Source organism: Anomaloglossus baeobatrachus, chromosome 5 (assembly GCF_048569485.1).
Source record: "Anomaloglossus baeobatrachus isolate aAnoBae1 chromosome 5, aAnoBae1.hap1, whole genome shotgun sequence".
Lineage (NCBI taxonomy): Eukaryota > Metazoa > Chordata > Amphibia > Anura > Aromobatidae > Anomaloglossus > Anomaloglossus baeobatrachus.
In genome coordinates, this window is record NC_134357.1 from 354,483,812 (window position 1) to 354,502,481 (window position 18,670).

The 18,670-nt window shown below is 43.8% G+C and overlaps 1 protein-coding gene across 1 annotated transcript in view; it reads right to left on the reverse strand.

Moving 5' to 3' along the window:
• SNTA1 (syntrophin alpha 1) overlaps nucleotides 1-18,670 on the reverse strand; it is a 97,807-nt gene that overhangs the window by 41,404 nt on the left and 37,733 nt on the right. The window contains exon 2 of the mRNA XM_075349924.1: nucleotides 13,170-13,355. Coding sequence (XP_075206039.1) covers nucleotides 13,170-13,355 — 186 coding nt within the window. The remainder of the gene's footprint in view (nucleotides 1-13,169; nucleotides 13,356-18,670) is intronic.

Genomic DNA, 18,670 nt, shown 5'->3' on the forward strand with positions numbered 1-18,670 from the left:
CTCTATCATCCATCCATCCCTCTATCCCTCCTTTCATCCCTCTATCCCTCCATTCATCCCTCTATCATCCATCCCTCCCTCCCTCTATCCCTCCATTCATCCCTCTATCATCCATCCATCCCTCTATCCATCCCTCTATCATCCATCCATCCCTCCCTCTATCCCTCCATTCATCCCTCCATTCATCCCTCTATCATCCATCCATCCCTGCCTCTATCCCTCCATTCATCCCTCCCTCTATCCCTCCATCCATCCCACTATCATCCATCCCTCCCTCTATCTCTCCATTCATCTCTCCATTCATCCCTCTAACCCTCCATTCATCCCTCCATTCATCCACCCATCCCTCCCTCTATCCCTCCATTCATCCCTCCATTCATCCCTCTATCATCCATCCATCCCTCCCTCTATCCCTCCATTCATCCCTCCCTCTATCCCTCCATTCATCCCTCTATCATCCATCCATCCCTCCCTCTATCCCTCCCTCTATCCCTCCATTCATCCCTCTATCCCTCCATTCATCCCTCATCCATCACTCCCTCTATCCCTCCATTCATCCCTCCATTCATCCTTCTATCATCCATGCATCCATCCCTCCCTCTATCCCTCCTTTCATCCCTCTATCCCTCCATTCATCCCTCCTTCTATCCCTCCATTCATCCCTCCATTCATCCCTCTATCATCCATCCATCCCTCCCTCTATCCCTCCATTCATCCCTCTATCATCCATCCATCCCTCTATCCCTCCTTTCATCCCTCTATCCCTCCATTCATCCCTCTATCATCCATCCATCCCTCCCTCCCTCTATCCCTCCATTCATCCCTCTATTATCCATCCATCCATCCCTCTATCCATCCCTCTATCATCCATCCATCCATCCATCCATCCCTCCCTCTATCCCTCCATTCATCCCTCCATTCATCCCTCCATTCATCCATCCATCCCTGCCTCTATCCCTCCATTCATCCCTCCCTCTATCCCTTCATTCATCCCTCTATCATCCATCCATCCCTGCCTCTATCCCTCCATTCATCCCTCCCTCTATCCCTCCATTCATCCCTCTATCATCCATCCATCCCTCCCTCTATCCCTCCATTCATCCCTCTATCATCCATCCATCCCTCCCTCTATCCCTCCATTCATCCCTCCATTCATCCCTCTATCATCCATCCATCCCTGCCTCTATCCCTCCATTCATCCCTCCCTCTATCCCTCCATTCATCCCTCTATCATCCATCCCTCCCTCTATCCCTCCATTCATCCCTCTATCATCCATCCATCCCTCTATCCCTCCATTCATCCCTCTATCATCCATGCATCCATCCCTCCCTCTATCCCTCCATTCATCCCTCTATCATCCATCCATCCCTCTATCCCTCCTTTCATCCCTCTATCATCCATCCATCCCTCTATCCCTCCATTCATCCCTCTAGCATCCATCCATCCATCCCTCTATCCCTCCATTCATCCCTCTATCATCCATGCATCCATCCCTCCCTCTATCCCTCCATTCATCCCTCCATTCATCCCTCTATCATCCATCCATCCCTCCCTCTATCCCTCCTTTCATCCCTCTATCCCTCCATTCATCCCTCCTTCTATCCCTCCCATCATCCCTCCATTCATCCCACTATCATCCATCCATCCCTCCCTCTATCCCTCCATTCATCCCTCCATTCATCCCTCTATCATCCATCCATCCCTGCCTCTATCCCTACATTCATCCCTCTATCATCCATCCCTCCCTCTATCCCTCCATTCATCCCTCCATTCATCCCTCTATCATCCATCCATCCCTCCCTCTATCCCTCCATTCATCCCTCTATCATCCATCCATCCCTCTCTCTATCCCTACTTTCATCCCTCTATCCCTCCATTCATCCCTCTATCATCCATCCATCCCTCCCTCTAACCCTCCATTCATCCCTCCATTCATCCCTCTATCATCCATCCATCCCTGCCTCTATCCCTCCATTCATCCCTCTATCATCCATGCATCCATCCCTCCCTCTATCCCTCCATTCATCCCTCTATCATCCATCCATCCCTCCCTCTATCCCTCCATTCATCCCTCTATCATCCATCCATCCCTCTCTCTATCCCTACTTTCATCCCTCTATCCCTCCATTCATCCCTCTATCATCCATCCATCCATCCCTCCCTCTATCCCTCCATTCATCCCTCCATTCATCCCTCTATCATCCATCCATCCCTGCCTCTATCCCTCCATTCATCCCTCCCTCTATCCCTCCATTCATCCCTCTATCATCCATCCATCCCTCCCTCTATCCCTCCATTCATCCCTCTATCATCCATCCATCCATCCCTCTATCCCTCCATTCATCCCTCTATCATCCATGCATCCATCCCTCCCTCTATCCCTCCATTCATTCCTCCATTCATCCCTCTATCATCCATCCATCCCTCTATCCCTCCTTTCATCCCTCTATCCCTCCATTCATCCCTCCTTCTATCCCTCCATTCATCCCTCTATCATCCATCCATCCCTCTATCCCTCCATTCATCCCTCTATCTTCCATCCCTCCCTCTATTCCTCCATTCATCCCTCTATCATCCATCTATCCATCCCTCTATCCCTCCATTCATCCCTCCTTCTATCCCTCCATTCATCCCTCTATTCATCCCTCTATCATTCATCCATCCCTCCCTCTATCCCTCCTTTCATCCCTCTATCCCTCCATTCATCCCTCTATCATCCATCCATCCCTCTATCCCTCTTTTCATCCCTCTATCCCTCCATTAATCCCTCCATTCATCCCTCTATCATCCATCCATCCCTCCCTCTATCCCTCCTTTCATCCCTCTATCCCTCCATTCATCCATCCCTCCCTCTATCCCTCCTTTCATCCCTCTATCCCTCCATTCAGCCCTCCATCTTTGCAGCTGCATAACCTGCTTCTGGTGTCTCACCTGCAGTATAGAGGTCAAGATAACAAAATCTTCCTATTGCTTTCAATACAGGCAGTAGCTCAGTGGTAAAGCTGCTGCCTTTGAAACAATGAATCACAGCTCCACGAGTTCGAGTCCCGGCCGCCCCGAAAATCCAGAGCTGATGATAATTTAATTTAATTTATTCACTCCACTGAGGGGAGGAGCCGGGACATCAGCTGTGAGCCGCGGGAGTGCGGGACAGCCCTGATAAATCGTGCAAGTCCCGCAGAATCCGGGACGGTTGGGAGGTATGAGTACATAACACATGACAGGCTCACCATTTAACCACCTGAATTCAAAAGGTCCACACACATCCTGCAAAAATGGATACAATGTGCCATACCTCAAATAGTGAGATATTAGTTTATATTTTGGCCCAAAATATGTAAGCTCGCAATCCGTTCGTCAAGGATTCTCACACTTGCGAGTCCCTACACTGAATTAGTTAGAAAAAGCTTACATATTTTGGGCCAAAATATAAACTAATATCTCACTATTTGAGGTATGGCACATTTTATCCATTTTTGCAGGATGTGTGTGGACCTTTTGAATTCAGGTGGTTAAATGGTGAGCCTGTCATGTGTTATGTACTCATAGTGCTAACTGACCCGCCTGGACCTGGTGTTGTGCGTCATTTATAGGCCATTATTCAGACACTGTGCGTCTCGTGTATCCGTGCGAGATGCACCTATATAGTGCTGTTTTGCCCGCCTGACCTGGGTTTCTGGCGTCATTTATAGGTCACAGTTCAGACACTGTGCATTTCACTCATTATATGATGGGCTCCCAGTGCAAGCCTTATTAGTGTGCATGTCTTATGCTAAGCAGCCGCCTCTCCCCCCTAGTGTGGAGGTTGAGTGGCTGTGACATCAGCATCTTGCACCTCGGCTGCAGCCATCTTTATGAAGAAGGCTCACCACATTCTGTGTGTGCACATATCATTTGTCTTGGCTCCTTTTTGGTGTTTTTTTGATATAGTTCTTTGTGGTTTTTCTCCCTCTGTATAGATCCTACTAAGAGTTGTCACTCTACTTCTTACAGTCTAGAACTGTATACAGTTTTGCCTAGTATCCTAGGCAGAAGAAGACAGCTTACATTAACTTGAGAATGGGTTTGGGCCTGGAAAGAACTGACCTGTATGATATGTCACTATTTTTATCATGCTTTGCTGCTAAATGGAGATGACCTTTAAATGGGTCACTGTTATGGTATGATGTGGCCAACCAACATGCCACTGACATTAGAAGATCTTGGAAATCTCATCTCGGTGTCATTGACATTCCTTCTAATGAGAAAATAACTCTGTGAAATCCAAATACAATCTATTCACTAAGGATATATAAAACAATTTCATTAAAGGGGTTACTGGCATTTGATATTGATGATCTATGCTGTGCATAGTTCACCAGTCTCATATCGGTGGGGGTCCAACACCCGGCACCTGCACCGAGCAGCTGTTATTAGTTAGAGAGGCATCCATATACAGTATAGAGAGTGAAACCATACTGCTCTATACATAATATAGTGGATGCTGTCGGGGACTGCAAGTCAGCTCCTAGTGTGGAGAATAGGAGCTGATCTGAAGTACCCTTTAAGAAGTGTACAAAGCTATGGTGATCCGTCTACATCCAGCAGCAAACAAAGCTAATAGCAGCTGAATGGTAGGAGTGCCATGTATCATACCACCATCAATCTGATATTGATGACCTATCTGAAGCATAGGCCAGCAATATAAAATGCAATAGGACCCCTTTAAGTTAAAAATATATAAAAGGACAGGAACAAAAACATTATCAAAGTGTAAAAAGTTTTGTCACACTAAAATCCGCCATTCCGCCAGACTCCAGCTCTAACGATATGCTACACAGAAAACCCTTTTAATCTGGCGTGCCACCATTTCATGCTGTGCCTGTTACACAGCAGGGTTTCAGCTTTCAGTGATATTTGGACACCCATGAGAGAAGGAAAGAGTAATTTTACCTTTTAAACTTTTCTGTGTTTTTCCTTCTGCCCCCTCTCCCCCCGTTTGCATCTAAATACAGTTTGTTATCCTTCAAATTATTCCAGAAAATGAAATATTTATCCCAGAATTTTTTGCAATTGCACATGTTTTGTTATACACATGTTTATTTTTTGTCTGGGTATTGTAACAACACACAAAAAAAAACAGAAAAAAAATTGGACATACGGTAATTTCACAAAAAATCCCAAAAATGGTCTGGACAAAATTGTTGGCACGTGTACAAAATTTTAGGTAAACAACTTTTGTTTCAAGCATGTGATGCTCGTTAAAATGCACCTGTGGCAAGTAACAGGGGTGGGCAATATGAAAAGAACACCTGAAACCAGAAAAAAAGGGAGAAGTTGACTCCGTCTTGGCTTTGTGGGTCTGTGTCTGCCACACTAAGCGTGGAGAACAGAAAGAAGAGAACTGAGACCTTGACAATCAAAATTGTTTAAAAATATCAACAATCTGAAGGTTAGAAGTCAATTTCTAGAGATCTTGAGGTTCCTTTGTCTCTTGTGCGCAATATAATCAAGAAGTTTACAACCCATGGCACTGTAGCTAATCTTCCTGGACATGGATGGCAGAGAAAATTTATGAAAACTTGCAATGCAGGATAGTCCTCATGATGGATAAGCAGTCCCAATCAAGTTCCAAAGAAATTCAAGCTGCCCTGCAGGCTCAGGGTGCATCAGTGTCAGAATGAACTATCCATCGACATTTGAATGAAAAGAAACGCTATGGAAGGAGACCCAAGAGGACTGCACTGCTTACTGCTGACACAGAGACATAAAAAAGGTAGACTGCAGTTTGCCAAAATCCTTCTAGGAAAGTGTTATGTGGATACGAGATGATAAAGCTTTTTTGGTAAAGCACATTATTCTACTGTTTACCGAAAATGGAATAAGGCCTACAAGGAAAATAACACAGTACCTACAGTCAAATATGGTGGAGGTTCAAATATATTTTTGGGTTGTTTTGCAGCCTCTGGCACTGGGTGCCTTAATTGTGTGCAGGGCATCATGAAATCTGAAGATTACCAAAGGATTTTGTGTTGCAATGTAGTGTCCAGTTTCAGAAAGCTGGGTTTGCATCCTAGGTATTGGGCCTTCCAGCAAGACAATGACCCCAAACATACTTCAAGAAGCACCTAGAAATAAATGGAAGCAAAGTGCTGGAAAGTTCTGAAGTGACCAGCAATGAGTCTGGATCTAAATCCCATTGAACATATGTGGGGAGCTGTTAAAATTGCTGTTTTGAGGCAGTGCCCTTCAAATATGAGAGACCTGGAGCAGTTTACAAAAGAAGAGTGGTCTCAAATTCCAGTTTAGGGATGTAAGAAGCTTGTTGATGGTTATAGAAAGCGATTGATTGCAGTTATTTATTCCAAAGGAAGTGCAACCAAGTAGTAAGATCATGGTGTCAACAATTTTACCCCATTTTAGGGGTTTTGTGTAAAATTAACTGCAATTCGCCTTTTTTTCTTTTTTTGTGTGTTTTTCCAATGCACACTAAGGAAATAAACATTTACGAAATAAACATTTTATGACAAAACAAGTGTAATTGCAATAATGTTCTTGGAGAAATACTTCAATTTATGGAACATTTTTATGAGTGCCAACATTTTCTGCCATGACTGTGTATGCATGATTGTAAATGTTAATGGATAAAAGTACAAGCAAACAATTCGACGTCCATTTGTCAGACAGCTCATGTCTATGGTCAGCTATGGTCTATGGATTGTGTCACATGGTTATTTCCCCCTGTATTTGGGGATACTGTTGTCAATTAACTTATGTTACAGGGAAGAGCTCTAGTGTTATAAAGGAAATGTACAATTATAATGCAACAGACGTTTTGATGGATAACCTGTTGTCAAAGAGAGAAATGAAAATCCATAAGGAATCTCTGGAAAGTGGACATGTCCACACCCACACTAAACATATGAGACTAATTATAACAAGAGAAGAAAAAAGAGATCTAACACCCCGACTTCCATTGAAGTAGCAGGCCCCTGCAATGGCCAGGTAATTACAGCAGGGAAATTTGCTGGAAAAGAGTCACAAGTCTGAGATTTGTTAACGCAGTGGAAGAGAGCTGACTTCCCAGGCATACGTTTCCTATCATGAATGCATCTTTTGTAGACACTCTGTCTCCGGAGTCCAAATATGAATATTTGGATTTTGCATCAATCCAATATTTACGGGAGATAGATTTTTGACATTGTGATTACCAGGGGAAGAACATGCATATATTTCTATAATTGTGCAATCAGCACATCAATTCCAAAGTAATATTAGTCCGATAAATGATGCTATAATACGTTTCCTCTCTATATTAAGATGAAATCGCCATAAGACAGATAACGACAATATCTACCACCTCCAGGTGGTGTAAGTTGGGGATCTTATAGAATTCTAAAGGGTCGAGGACATCCCAAAACAAACCACCACATGAGCTCCTCAATGGGAGGTATGTAAGTGGAACTTTGATTTAATAAAAGAAGAAATTGGGTGTGGTGATTTGTCAGTACTTGGAATGTACAGCTTGCTGTGGGTTGTGTAGTTTTCCCCTAAGGATCACCTCACTCTTTTAAGCTCTGAGCCATTTCAGTGACATCAAGTTTAATCATTTTCTTTTGTTTATCCCTTTTCTTTTACGTAATTTTATATGCTGTATTGTTTTGTTCCCCTTTGTAATATATTACAATATTGTATGTTTTCATAAACACTGCCTACTGTCAGATAAAATATATAAAATGCAATAGTATCACTCCTCTTGCTCTATAAACTGCATCTCTAACGCCATACGCTACCTGTAAGAGGTGTACAATCAGCCAGTAAAATGACTGGTGGTGGCAGCTAGTAGTAGTTCCTTTTGTTATTGTAGAGTTGGCAGTGACTGTATCGAGGTATACATATATATACAGTGCCTTGAGAAAGTATTCGTTCCCCTTGAATTTATCAACCTTTCCGCACATTTCAGGCTTCAAACATAAAAATAAAAATAAATAATTTTATGGTGAAGAATCAACAACAAGTCGGACACAATTGTGAAGGAGAATGAAATTTATTGCTTTTTATAAATTTTTGTAAAAAATAAAAAACTGAAAATTGGGGCGTGCAATATTATTCGGTCCTTTTACTTTCAGTGCAGCAAACTCACTCCAGAAGTTCATTGAGGATCTCGGAATGATCCAATGTTGTCCTAAATGACTGATGATGATAAATATAATTCACCTGTGTGTAATCAAGTCTCTGTATAAATGCACCTGCTCTGTGATAGTCTCAGTGTTCTGTTTAAAGCACAGAGAGCATCATGAAGACCAAGGAACACAACAGGCAGGTCCGTGATACTGTTGTGGAAAAGTTTAAAGCCGGATTTGGTTGCAAGAAGATTTCCAAAACTTTAAACATCCCTAGGAGCACTGTGCAAGTGATCATACTGAAATGGAAGGAGTATCATACCACTGCAAATCTACCAAGACCCGGCTGTCCCTTAAAAATGTAATCTCAAACAAGGAGAAGACTGATCAGAGATGCAGCCAAGAAGCCCATGATCAGTCTGGATGAACTGCAGAGATCTATAGATGAGGTGGGAGAGTCTGTCCATAGGACAACAATCAGTCGTACACTGCACAAATCTGGCCTTTATGGAACAGTGGGGGAAGAAGAAAGCCATTTCTCAGAGATATACATAAAAAATGTTGTTTAAAATTTGCAACAAGCCACCTGGGAGACACACCAAACATGTAGAAGAAGGTGCTCTGGTCAGATGAAACCAAAATTAAACTTCTTGGGCACAATGCCAAACGATATGTTTGGCGTAAAAGCAAAACAGCTCATCACCCTGAACACACCATCCCCACTGTCAAACATGGTGGTGGCAGCATCATGGTTTGGGCCTGCTTTGCTTCAGCAGGGACAGGGAAGATGGCTAAAATTGATGGGAAGATTACTGGAACCAAATACAGGACCATTCTTGAAGAAAACCTGTTGAAGTCTGCAAAAGACCTGAGACTGGGACGGAGATTTGTCTTCCAACAAGACAATGATCCCAAACATAAAGCAAAATCTACAATGGAATGGTTCACAAATAAACGTATCCAGGTGTTAGAATGGCCAAGTCAAAGTCTAGACCTGAATCCAATCGAGAATCTGTGGAAAGAGCTGAAAACTGCTGTTCACAAACGCTCTCCATCCAACCTCACTCAGCTCGAGCTGTTTGCAAAGGAAGAATGGGCAAGAATTTCAGTCTCTCGATGTGCAAAACTGATACAGACATACCTCAAGTGACTTGCAGCTGTAATCGCAGCAAAAGGTGGTGCTACAAAGTATTAACGTAAAGGGGATGAATAATATTGCACACCCCACTTTTGAGGTATTTCATTTTTAAAAAAGTTTAAAATAAGCAATAAATTTCTTTCAACTTCACAATTGTGTCCCACCTGTTGTTGATTCTTCACCATAACATTAAAATTTTTATCTTTATGCTTGAAGCCTGAAATGTGGGAGAAGGTTGAAAAAGTCAAGGGGGGCCGAATACTTTCACAAGGCACTGTATGAATATATATACACAGTCATATGAAAAAGTTTGGGCACCCCTATTAATGTTCACCTTTTTTCTTTATAACAATTTGGGTTTTGCATAGTTGTTCAGGGGAAGGATACAAAAAGTTCTCAGAGATTTAAACTGTCAGTTTCCACTGTGAGGAACATAGTAAGGAAATGGAAGAACACAGGTACAGTTCTTGTTAAGCCCAGAAGTGGCAGGCCAAGAAAAATATCAGAAAGGCAGAGAAGAAGAATGGTGAGAACAGTCTAGGACAATCCACAGACTACCTCCAAAGACCTGCAGCTTCATCTTGCTGCAGATGGTGTCAATGTGCATCGGTCAACAATACAGCGCATGTTGCACAAGGAGAAGCTGTATGGGAGAGTGATGCGAAAGAAGCCGTTTCTGCAAGCACGCCACAAACAGAGTCGCCTGAGGCATGCAAAAACGCATTTGGACAAGCCAGTTACATTTTGGAAGAAGGTCCTGTGGACTGATGAAACAAAGATTGAGTTGTTTGGTCATACAAAAAGGCGTTATGCATGGAGGCAAAAAAACACAGCATTCCAAGAAAAGCACTTGCTACCCACAGTAAAATTTGGTGGAGGTTCCATCATGCTTTGGGGCTGTGTGGCCAATGCCGGCATCGGGAATCTTGTTAAAGTTGAGGGTCGCATGGATTCAACTCAGTATCAGCAGATTCTTGACAATAATGTGCAAGAATCAGTGACGAAGTTGAAGTTACGCAGGGGATGGATATTTCAGTAAGACAATGATCCAAAACACTGCTTCAAATCTACTCAGGCATTCATGCAGAGGAACAATTACAATGTTCTGGAATGGCCATCCCAGTCCCCAGACCTGAATATCATTGAAAATCTGTGGGATGATTTGAAGCGTGCTGTCCATGCTCGGCGACCATCAAACTTAACTGAACTGGAATTGTTTTGTAAACAGGAATGGTCAAGTATACCTTCATCCAGGATCCAGGAACTCATTAAAAGCTACAGGAAGCGACTAGAGGCTGTTATTTTTGCAAAAGGAGGATCTACAAAATATTAATGTCACTTTTATGTTGAGGTGCCCATAGTTTTGCACTGGTCAAATTTTGTTTAAATGCGGATTGCACATTTTCTGTTAGTACAATAAACCTCATTTCAATCCAGAAATATTACTCAGTCCATCGGTTATTAGATATATGAAACTGAAATAGCTATTGCAAAAACCCAAATTGTTATAAAGAAAAAAGGTTAACATTAATAGGGGTGCCCAAACTTTTCCATATGACTGTATATATTTCAAAAGTCAGCCAATTGCGTATTGTCCTGACGACTTAGAGCAGCGAAGTGCTCTTCGTGACAAATTTATGGTAGTGGTGGGATATTTTTGTGACCCCCCTCGCTGTGACTGTGCCAAATTGGTGGCAGTGGTGGGACGGTGGGATATCTGTGTGACCTCCCCAGGCTGTCTCTGTAAAAGCTGTATAGAAAGTTAAGATCATTAGAATAAAAAAAAATAGTAATAACGTTTACATAAAACAAGTGAAAAGCTCATGAGCCCTAATGAAAAAATCCAATTGGCTCTGGTCCCCGAATTATAAGTCTTAATAGCATTGGCCTTTTCATATAGTCCAAATGATCTTTTTTGGCCCCCTAAGCTCCAGGGATCGGATGCGATTGCAACCCCTATAAATAATGTAGTTTCGCCCCTGTCAGTATAAATTCCATCTGTGCCAATTGTTAAACTGGATGCAAGGCATCTACTGTATTACACCTAGAGCTCATGCGGATGTCAAGACATGCGGCCACAGAAACCAGTCTAATTACTCAGGGTGTCAGCTCATGTGCTGAGGGTGGAGAAGGGACAAGAAATCTTGGGAGCAGCTTTTTTTTTTACTTGATGTCATAGTAAAGTGAAATTTTCACCAGGTTTTTGCTATTCCATCTGAGCATGATGTGGGAACAGAGATCCTGCTTCCAGCAAATGTATCACTGACTGGGCTGCTTGCTGCAGTTTTGACAAAATTACGGGTTTTTGGTTTTTTTTGCTGTAGATCTACCAGTTTACTGAATACCATTGCTCTTCCCACATCATCGATTGCCAGCTTTCATTGTACACTGTTCATAGGCAGAAAGCTCATGAATTTAGAGGACTACATGGCAAAACATTTACTTTTCCTCAAGTGATAATTTTCTGGTGATAAAACAATGATACAGTATAACATAAAGTAGAGCAATAAGTGACACAAAACTGGAATCAGGGTCTCTGTTTCTACACTATGCTGCTCTCAGATTAGTTGGCAAAACCCTGATGACAGATTCTCTTTAATAGGATATATTAAAAGAAAAAAAAAATCAAGGGGTCCCAAAAATGTAAAGTGTTTGACCTTTCTAAAATCTGTGGGGAAACTAATCAACAAGTGCTCCTATCCCCTGCAGCGCCACCATAGGGGGATTGAAGCATTGCATGTGGTTTAATAAAATCAATAGGCTGTTTGTGTGATATGAACGTGTTGGGTTCTCCAGAGAGGGGCGCCATTTGTAGCTACTCTTAGCTCCAATTTATTCAAGGATATTCACTAACCGGGTACTTGGAAATCCGAAACCTGTCTGTGATGACGGCATTGTGTACATTTTTGTTAACATGATCACAAATAGACATATTAGTTTCATTCATGTATTTTCCATATAGGAAACTCTTTAAGGCAGTCTTGATGAAAGAATGTGCCGAAATTCAGATTCATCAGTTCTCTCGAATTTGGCCTGTAAATTCAATTTACATTAGATGAGGATCAAATATGTATTATGTTAAGAGCTATCTCCAGAGCCCACAGGATAACATAATGTAGGGAGGAAGAGAAGGAAATGGATATTCACTTCTTCCAGGTCCTCACCTTGTCCGCTTAGCTTCCTGCTTGATCATTTCTTCCTGGTCTTCTCTTACAGGCCACCAGTCTTCTTTACGTGTCGGGTTGCGTCAGATCTTTGGCTTCCCCTTGACATTGCAAAATCATGACGTCGTGACGACAAGTGGGCCAAAGAGGCACCAAAGACCTCAATGGAAGCTCAGCAGCCAGTGAGCAAAGTCTGGACTGACACGATCAAGTGGGGAGTTGCGTGGACGAGGTGAGTACCGAGGAAAAGTCAACATTATTTTTTTCGCTTTTTTTAACTCCTTCATTTTAAATACAGTAAAATAGCCCGGCCTGGCCACCATTTTGCTTTTTTCTAGTACTTGGATTAGGTGTAAATCTGAATTTACGTTGAAATTACGCAGGAAAACATCATATATCATCTTTCATTTGAACTATAATTGTTGAAGGATATGGTCCTAATGATCAATATACATCTTTCCTATGTGTGATTCTCGGGTGCAGCCCTTTGCTTTTCTGTTCCAGGCCTCCCACGTTCCCCTCCCATCATCCCTGGAATGTACAAGTTCCCTTAACAGCTGTGAGGGAATCATCAGAGGCAGGAGGAATTCCTGGCCACAGCCAAGCAGTGGGGGAGAGGCAAACTACAACCAAATATCCAATCTCACACCGCCTTAAATATCTGTATAGCATTAGATAACTCCCCATGTCTTCACAGCACTACACCATTAGCCCCTTCCATTATTATTCCCAGAATCCTTTGCTCTTGGCCCGTAGAAGGTTACCTTCCAGCACCACCTCTTTTCCAGTCTTCTTCAGAGCTTGCACGGCATCATCATGGGTGGCTTCAGATAAGTCTGCTCCATTCACAGACAAGATTGCATCACCCACGTAAAGTGCACCTGTCAAGTCAGCAGCCAGGCCCTTGAATATCTTAGAGATGAGAATCGGCATCTTATTTTCCCGGCCACCTGTAAAAAGAGTATTACAAAATCCACATTAATGCTGTATACAGGTCACTTCTTACATAATGCAGCTTGTTTAGTAATTCAGATATGTATCTATTATGTGTCATTCGTGAACTGGACACATTGGGCAAAGTTAAGATTGTCAAGTCTCCACCTTCAGAGCCACAATATGTCATATCTTAGGGAAAAGCTCCAATAAGAAATCGCTAATAGGTAAGGCAACATTAGGCTGCACTCACACGAGTGAGGATTCTCTCTGACGAGACAATCGGATCAGTTATGATATTGACATTTGGATCAAGCTCTGCTGCGAGCGTGAGCCGAGTGACATTATACTGTGATCTGATTCTATCGCATGCGAAAATCGGAGCACAGGTGCGGAGAAAGAAAGCATAATTTCTCCATCTTCTCCATTGCCCGTCCCTGTGTATATCAGACTGCACTCAGATGACATCATTGCAGTCCGATACCTGTCACGAGTGTGTCATGGGTGACACAGTTATGTGGTTTCTGGCCATAGAAGGTCTCTGCATTTAGCTGTTCAGAATGCTGACTTTACATTGTTCTTGTTATCAGTGTTCATTGGTATAGGTAGCTTTACTGTTGGATTCATCACTCCCCCTTTTGGACCCAGCAAGAGCTCGCCATCCACCAAGCTGCTGATCATCAGCATTATCTTCGTGCTTAAATATCCCTTCCTTCCTTAGACTGTTGCTGGTGATATATTCAGTTCATTCAAGCCTTGGATGCAAGCAGGAGGCTTGTACTCCTCTGTGGTATCGTTGCTGAAAACTTTGCTGATCTTCTACCTGTGTCATCTGTAGATAAGTAGTTCATGCATTTTTCCCCTGTGTGTTCTCCTTGTGTAGTCTATAGTGTTTAGTGTGGCTGACTAAGAGCTAATCCCATCCATTCCCTAATTAAAGCCCAGAACTAGAGATTCCTAGGGTCAGGTATCTGGCTCAACGCATAGGTGCGGAACCTATCTAGAGTGGTGAGGGACCCAGGGACAAGCAGTAGGTTTGGACAGGGGTCATCATCTTCCCTTTCCCTAGACACAGGGTTCCCTTCTCTTCCCTTTCGCCGTTCGTTTGTAGCCTTGTATAGATGTCCATGATCCGAATTGCGGAGCCACTACCCGCATGCTGCAATTTTTTTTCTCATACCGAATAGGCATGAGAATCAAAACGCAGATCTGCCGTCCGCAAATTATAACATTGAGCCAAGCGCTATCAGATAAAACATCATATACCCCTCGTCTGAGTTATACACTTATGTGAGTGAGCCCTTATAGTGAGGAATTATTTAACCCCTTCCTCCTGCGACAACTTTTCATATTTTGCTTGTTTTTTTCCTCTTCTTCATCCAAAATTAATATTTTTTATATGACACATTGATACAATGTAGTGTAGTCAGTGTAAAGCTTGTATAACAGTGTAAATTTGGTGTGCCCTCTTAATATCGCAACTCAAATAACAATTTCCTTATTGTTTGTATATGTTAGATCCCTTTTAATTATACAACTTAAGATATATTAATACACATGAGGACAAGAGTAAAGTGCAAAAATTACAGTTACTTTTATTAGGACATACACAACACAGGACTAATAAAATATGGTGGTACACTACCATATGAGGAAGGGACAAGATGCCAAAGTATGAATATGGTCAAGTAAGAACAGCCAAAAGGTGTATCAATCATAAAATGAATGTTTATAGGAGATAAAGCTGTTCACCAAATAGACTTAGAACAAGGCAAAAAGTAGGAAATGTATAGAGCAAGGACAGCGTAAAGGGGTTATAGCATTAGATTCCACCATGGGATCCCCACTAATAGGGGGAAACCATGGTGGGAGTATAGCCAATACTACCAATATCAAGTAGTAGGAAAAAGGCAGCACGACATCCTCCTCCAGACAATGTGGTCACAGAAGGACTTTGTAAACAGTTTCTTACCTAAAGTGCAAGTGCAATAAGGTTTTCCTGGAGATGTGCTCCAAATCCAGCAGGCCAGAACGCTGTCCAGGAAGCTCACTAATGTCCCTAAAAAACGCCCAGGATCTCCAACCGACTCGCGTTTCGCGAGGTCAAGCTTTCTCAAGGTGGGGAGCCAGAGTGATATATATATATATTAGTTTCTGCTGACATATTCCAAGACTCAGAACCTTCAAATGCTTCCATTGCTTTTGCCATGTGAGGACTTGCTTTGTGGTTGGAGTTCGAGCTTTTATTGGTATGATTTTTGTGACAACCCCCCCATAATTGTGGTATTTTGAAATTTAATGGCTTTCATTGTGTGACATAAATGACATGGTTAATGGTAGGGGGAGCTGATATACATTTTTATATTATTGAAGGTTTGTAAACTGGGGGGGGGGGGGTTACATTTCTTTGGTCCCTCTAATCAAGGCAGCTTTCAGCCTAGGCCATTTCCCATTTTTCTGTTTTCATTTTTTCCACCCCTTCTTCCAAGAGCCATAGCTTTTTAATTTTTCTGCCCACATATCTTATGAGGACTTGTTGTTGTCTTTTCAAGGACACGTTGTGCTTTGAATGACACCATTCATGTTATTATTTGACATGCTGGAAAGTGTGAAAAAATTCCAAGTGCAGCAAAACTTAAAAAAAAATTCCACTTTTTTTTTTCATTTACCATATTTATTATAGAGTAAAGCTGACCATGCAATATGATTCTCCAGGTCAGTACAATTATGCTGATTCTAAACATGTATACTTAAGTGGTGAAACAAAAATTCTGAAATTTGTTAAAATAAATTTGCTTGTATCACCATTTTCCAAGACCTGTAGCAGTTTTACTTTTTGGTTGATGTGGTTGTGTGTGGGCTTGATTTTTGCACCCTGAGCCAACATTTATGGGTGCGGTTCCACTTGGGTTTTGCATGGATGAGTACAATCCGATAAAACATCGGACTGCACTCGCACCAGTGTAAAACTATGGGGCAGTGTCCATCTGCGATTGATTTCTCATGCCATAGCAGCATGCGGAATGAGTCGCAGCACGCTGCGTTTGGCAACAAGTCTCGGCTCACGCACCCCCATACAAGCCTATGGGAGCGTGTGAAACATCGCACTGCACTCGCATGTAATCCGACCGCGGTGCGATTTACGCAGAGACAGGAGTGGAGGAGATGGGGAGAAAGTGCTCCTCCCTCTTCTCCACACCTGTGATGCGGTTGCAAGATCACATCACAGCCGCATGAGCCTCAGCTGATGCACGCAGCAGAGGGTCATTAGCATATCACTGGCAATGCTCTCACATTAGAAGCTATATGCAAGTGGAACCGTACCCTTATTCATACCATTCCTGGGTAGATATGATGTTTTGATCGCTTTTTATTGCACAGTGGCAGAGGTTGAAAAAACGTAATTCTGACGTTTCGATTTTTTTTTTCTCATTATGCCGTTTACAGATTGGATAAAATCATTTTAGATTTTGATGGATTGGACTTTTATGGTTGTAGCTATACTAAATATGTGTATTTTTTTTATTTCCTTATTTTTAATGAGGAAAACCCTTTATGGGCCTTGAACCTGCAACCATCCAAGCTGTGTATACTGAAAATCACAATCCCCTTTGAAAGCAAGCTCCAGTCTGGCTTTCACAGGAGTACCATTATGATGGGCACTGAGGTCTTCAGCTGGCCCCAGGCCATTATGGCAACTCATTGATGCGGGCGCTCTGATGGGCACATAGAATGATGTCCCCCCCCCCGTAGCTGGCTTGCCATAAACGTCACTGTCACAGATTGACAGTGGGATTTCACAGGGTAAAAGCCGTCATCTCCGCTTCACCTGCAGCTGTTAAACTGAGGCAGATAATGGCTGAATATCACAGCCATTATCTGCCAGGGAAAATGCGGGTTTGGTTTGCAAGTTTTCATCAAAATAAGGGAGCTGGTATATGATGTTACTGTAGGTCATATGTCGGTAAGGGGTTAAAGGCAGTGTTAGGCTATGTTTACACAGCGATTGCCCATATGTGACGCCCTGGGCAAGCCAGGGGTCACAAGTCATTGCACCACCACACCCTACACCCCAGTTAGGAACACCAAGGCTACCAAAATCCTTGTTGCCTTCCTCCAGGGGCTGGTGTTCACACCAGGGGGTGGGCCAGGCGGTTGGCTCCGCCCACCGAGGAGTTCACAGCCCTGGAGGCGGGAGAAACCAGGCAGATCAGAGTTAGAGTTTGGACAGAAAAGAGAACAGAGTCAAGTTAGGGAGGTGAAGAAGTAAACAGTGAAGTTCAGTGGGAGAAGTGAAGTGGTAGAGGAGCTGGAGAAAAGGAGTAAGAAGTGACAATAGTAAAGCCTGAAGTTGGTCCGGCTGTGTGCCCCGGACAGTGACAGCAAGGTCAGCAGACGGCGGTGACAGTCTGCAGGGGGACTGCTCGGAGGTTGCTGGAAGGACCGCGGACGGGTAGTGACCCGGCGGTCTGGAGCAGTATACGAAGAACAGTCAGCACCAGGGCAGGGGCCTCTCGGACCCCGGCAAGGCTAGGAGTCGCCGTGAATTTGCCAAATCCGTCAGTGAAGGGGACGTCTGTCTCCAAACAACCAAGTCCCGATTGAAGGCAACAGTCCGACCGTTATAGAGAGACACCGCCACCGCCAGGGCACCAGTTTCTCAGGGCCAGCGTCTGCGGGCAAAGTAGGGCTCCTCCGGCCCACATCCAAGCCGGGGAGCGGGTTACCGGTGGGAACCCATCGCAACCATTATCAACATAGGTGCAGGACAGAGGGACCGTCACCGTCACCTACTGGGGAAAGCAAGTGCAGCCGTCCGTGGGAACCGTCTTTCCAGCCGTGTGTTTTACCGAGAACTGTGTCATCGTCTCAGGCTGAGTGAGTACCACAGTGCCGCAAGGCACAGCGCTGCCCCCGCGTCCCTGCGCCCACCAAGCCCTGCATCTCCCACCTCATCACTGGGCCCCGGGATCACCAACCCCTACCCACGGAGGGGCAACACAACAACTGGCTGCTCCATACCATCCCTCCCGGGATCCCCATACAGAGCAGCGGTGGTGTCAACAAATCACCACAACCGTGGGTGGCGTCATGGACAATAAACAATTCCCACACCCAACAACCCCCTTTCACTCACGGGCGAGGAGTGCCGCTCGAGTCCCCGGGATCCGGCCCATCGCTCGAGCCACCGAGCAGCAGCAGCAGGCCGCAGCAGCCGCAGCCGGACCCGAGCAGTGGGAGAGCGCGGCGTCCCCTCCTCCGCCCGCGACAACTTGGCGTCACAAACAGGATCTTACCGCTCTGCCGTTGGGTAGAGGTGTGCCTTGTGACC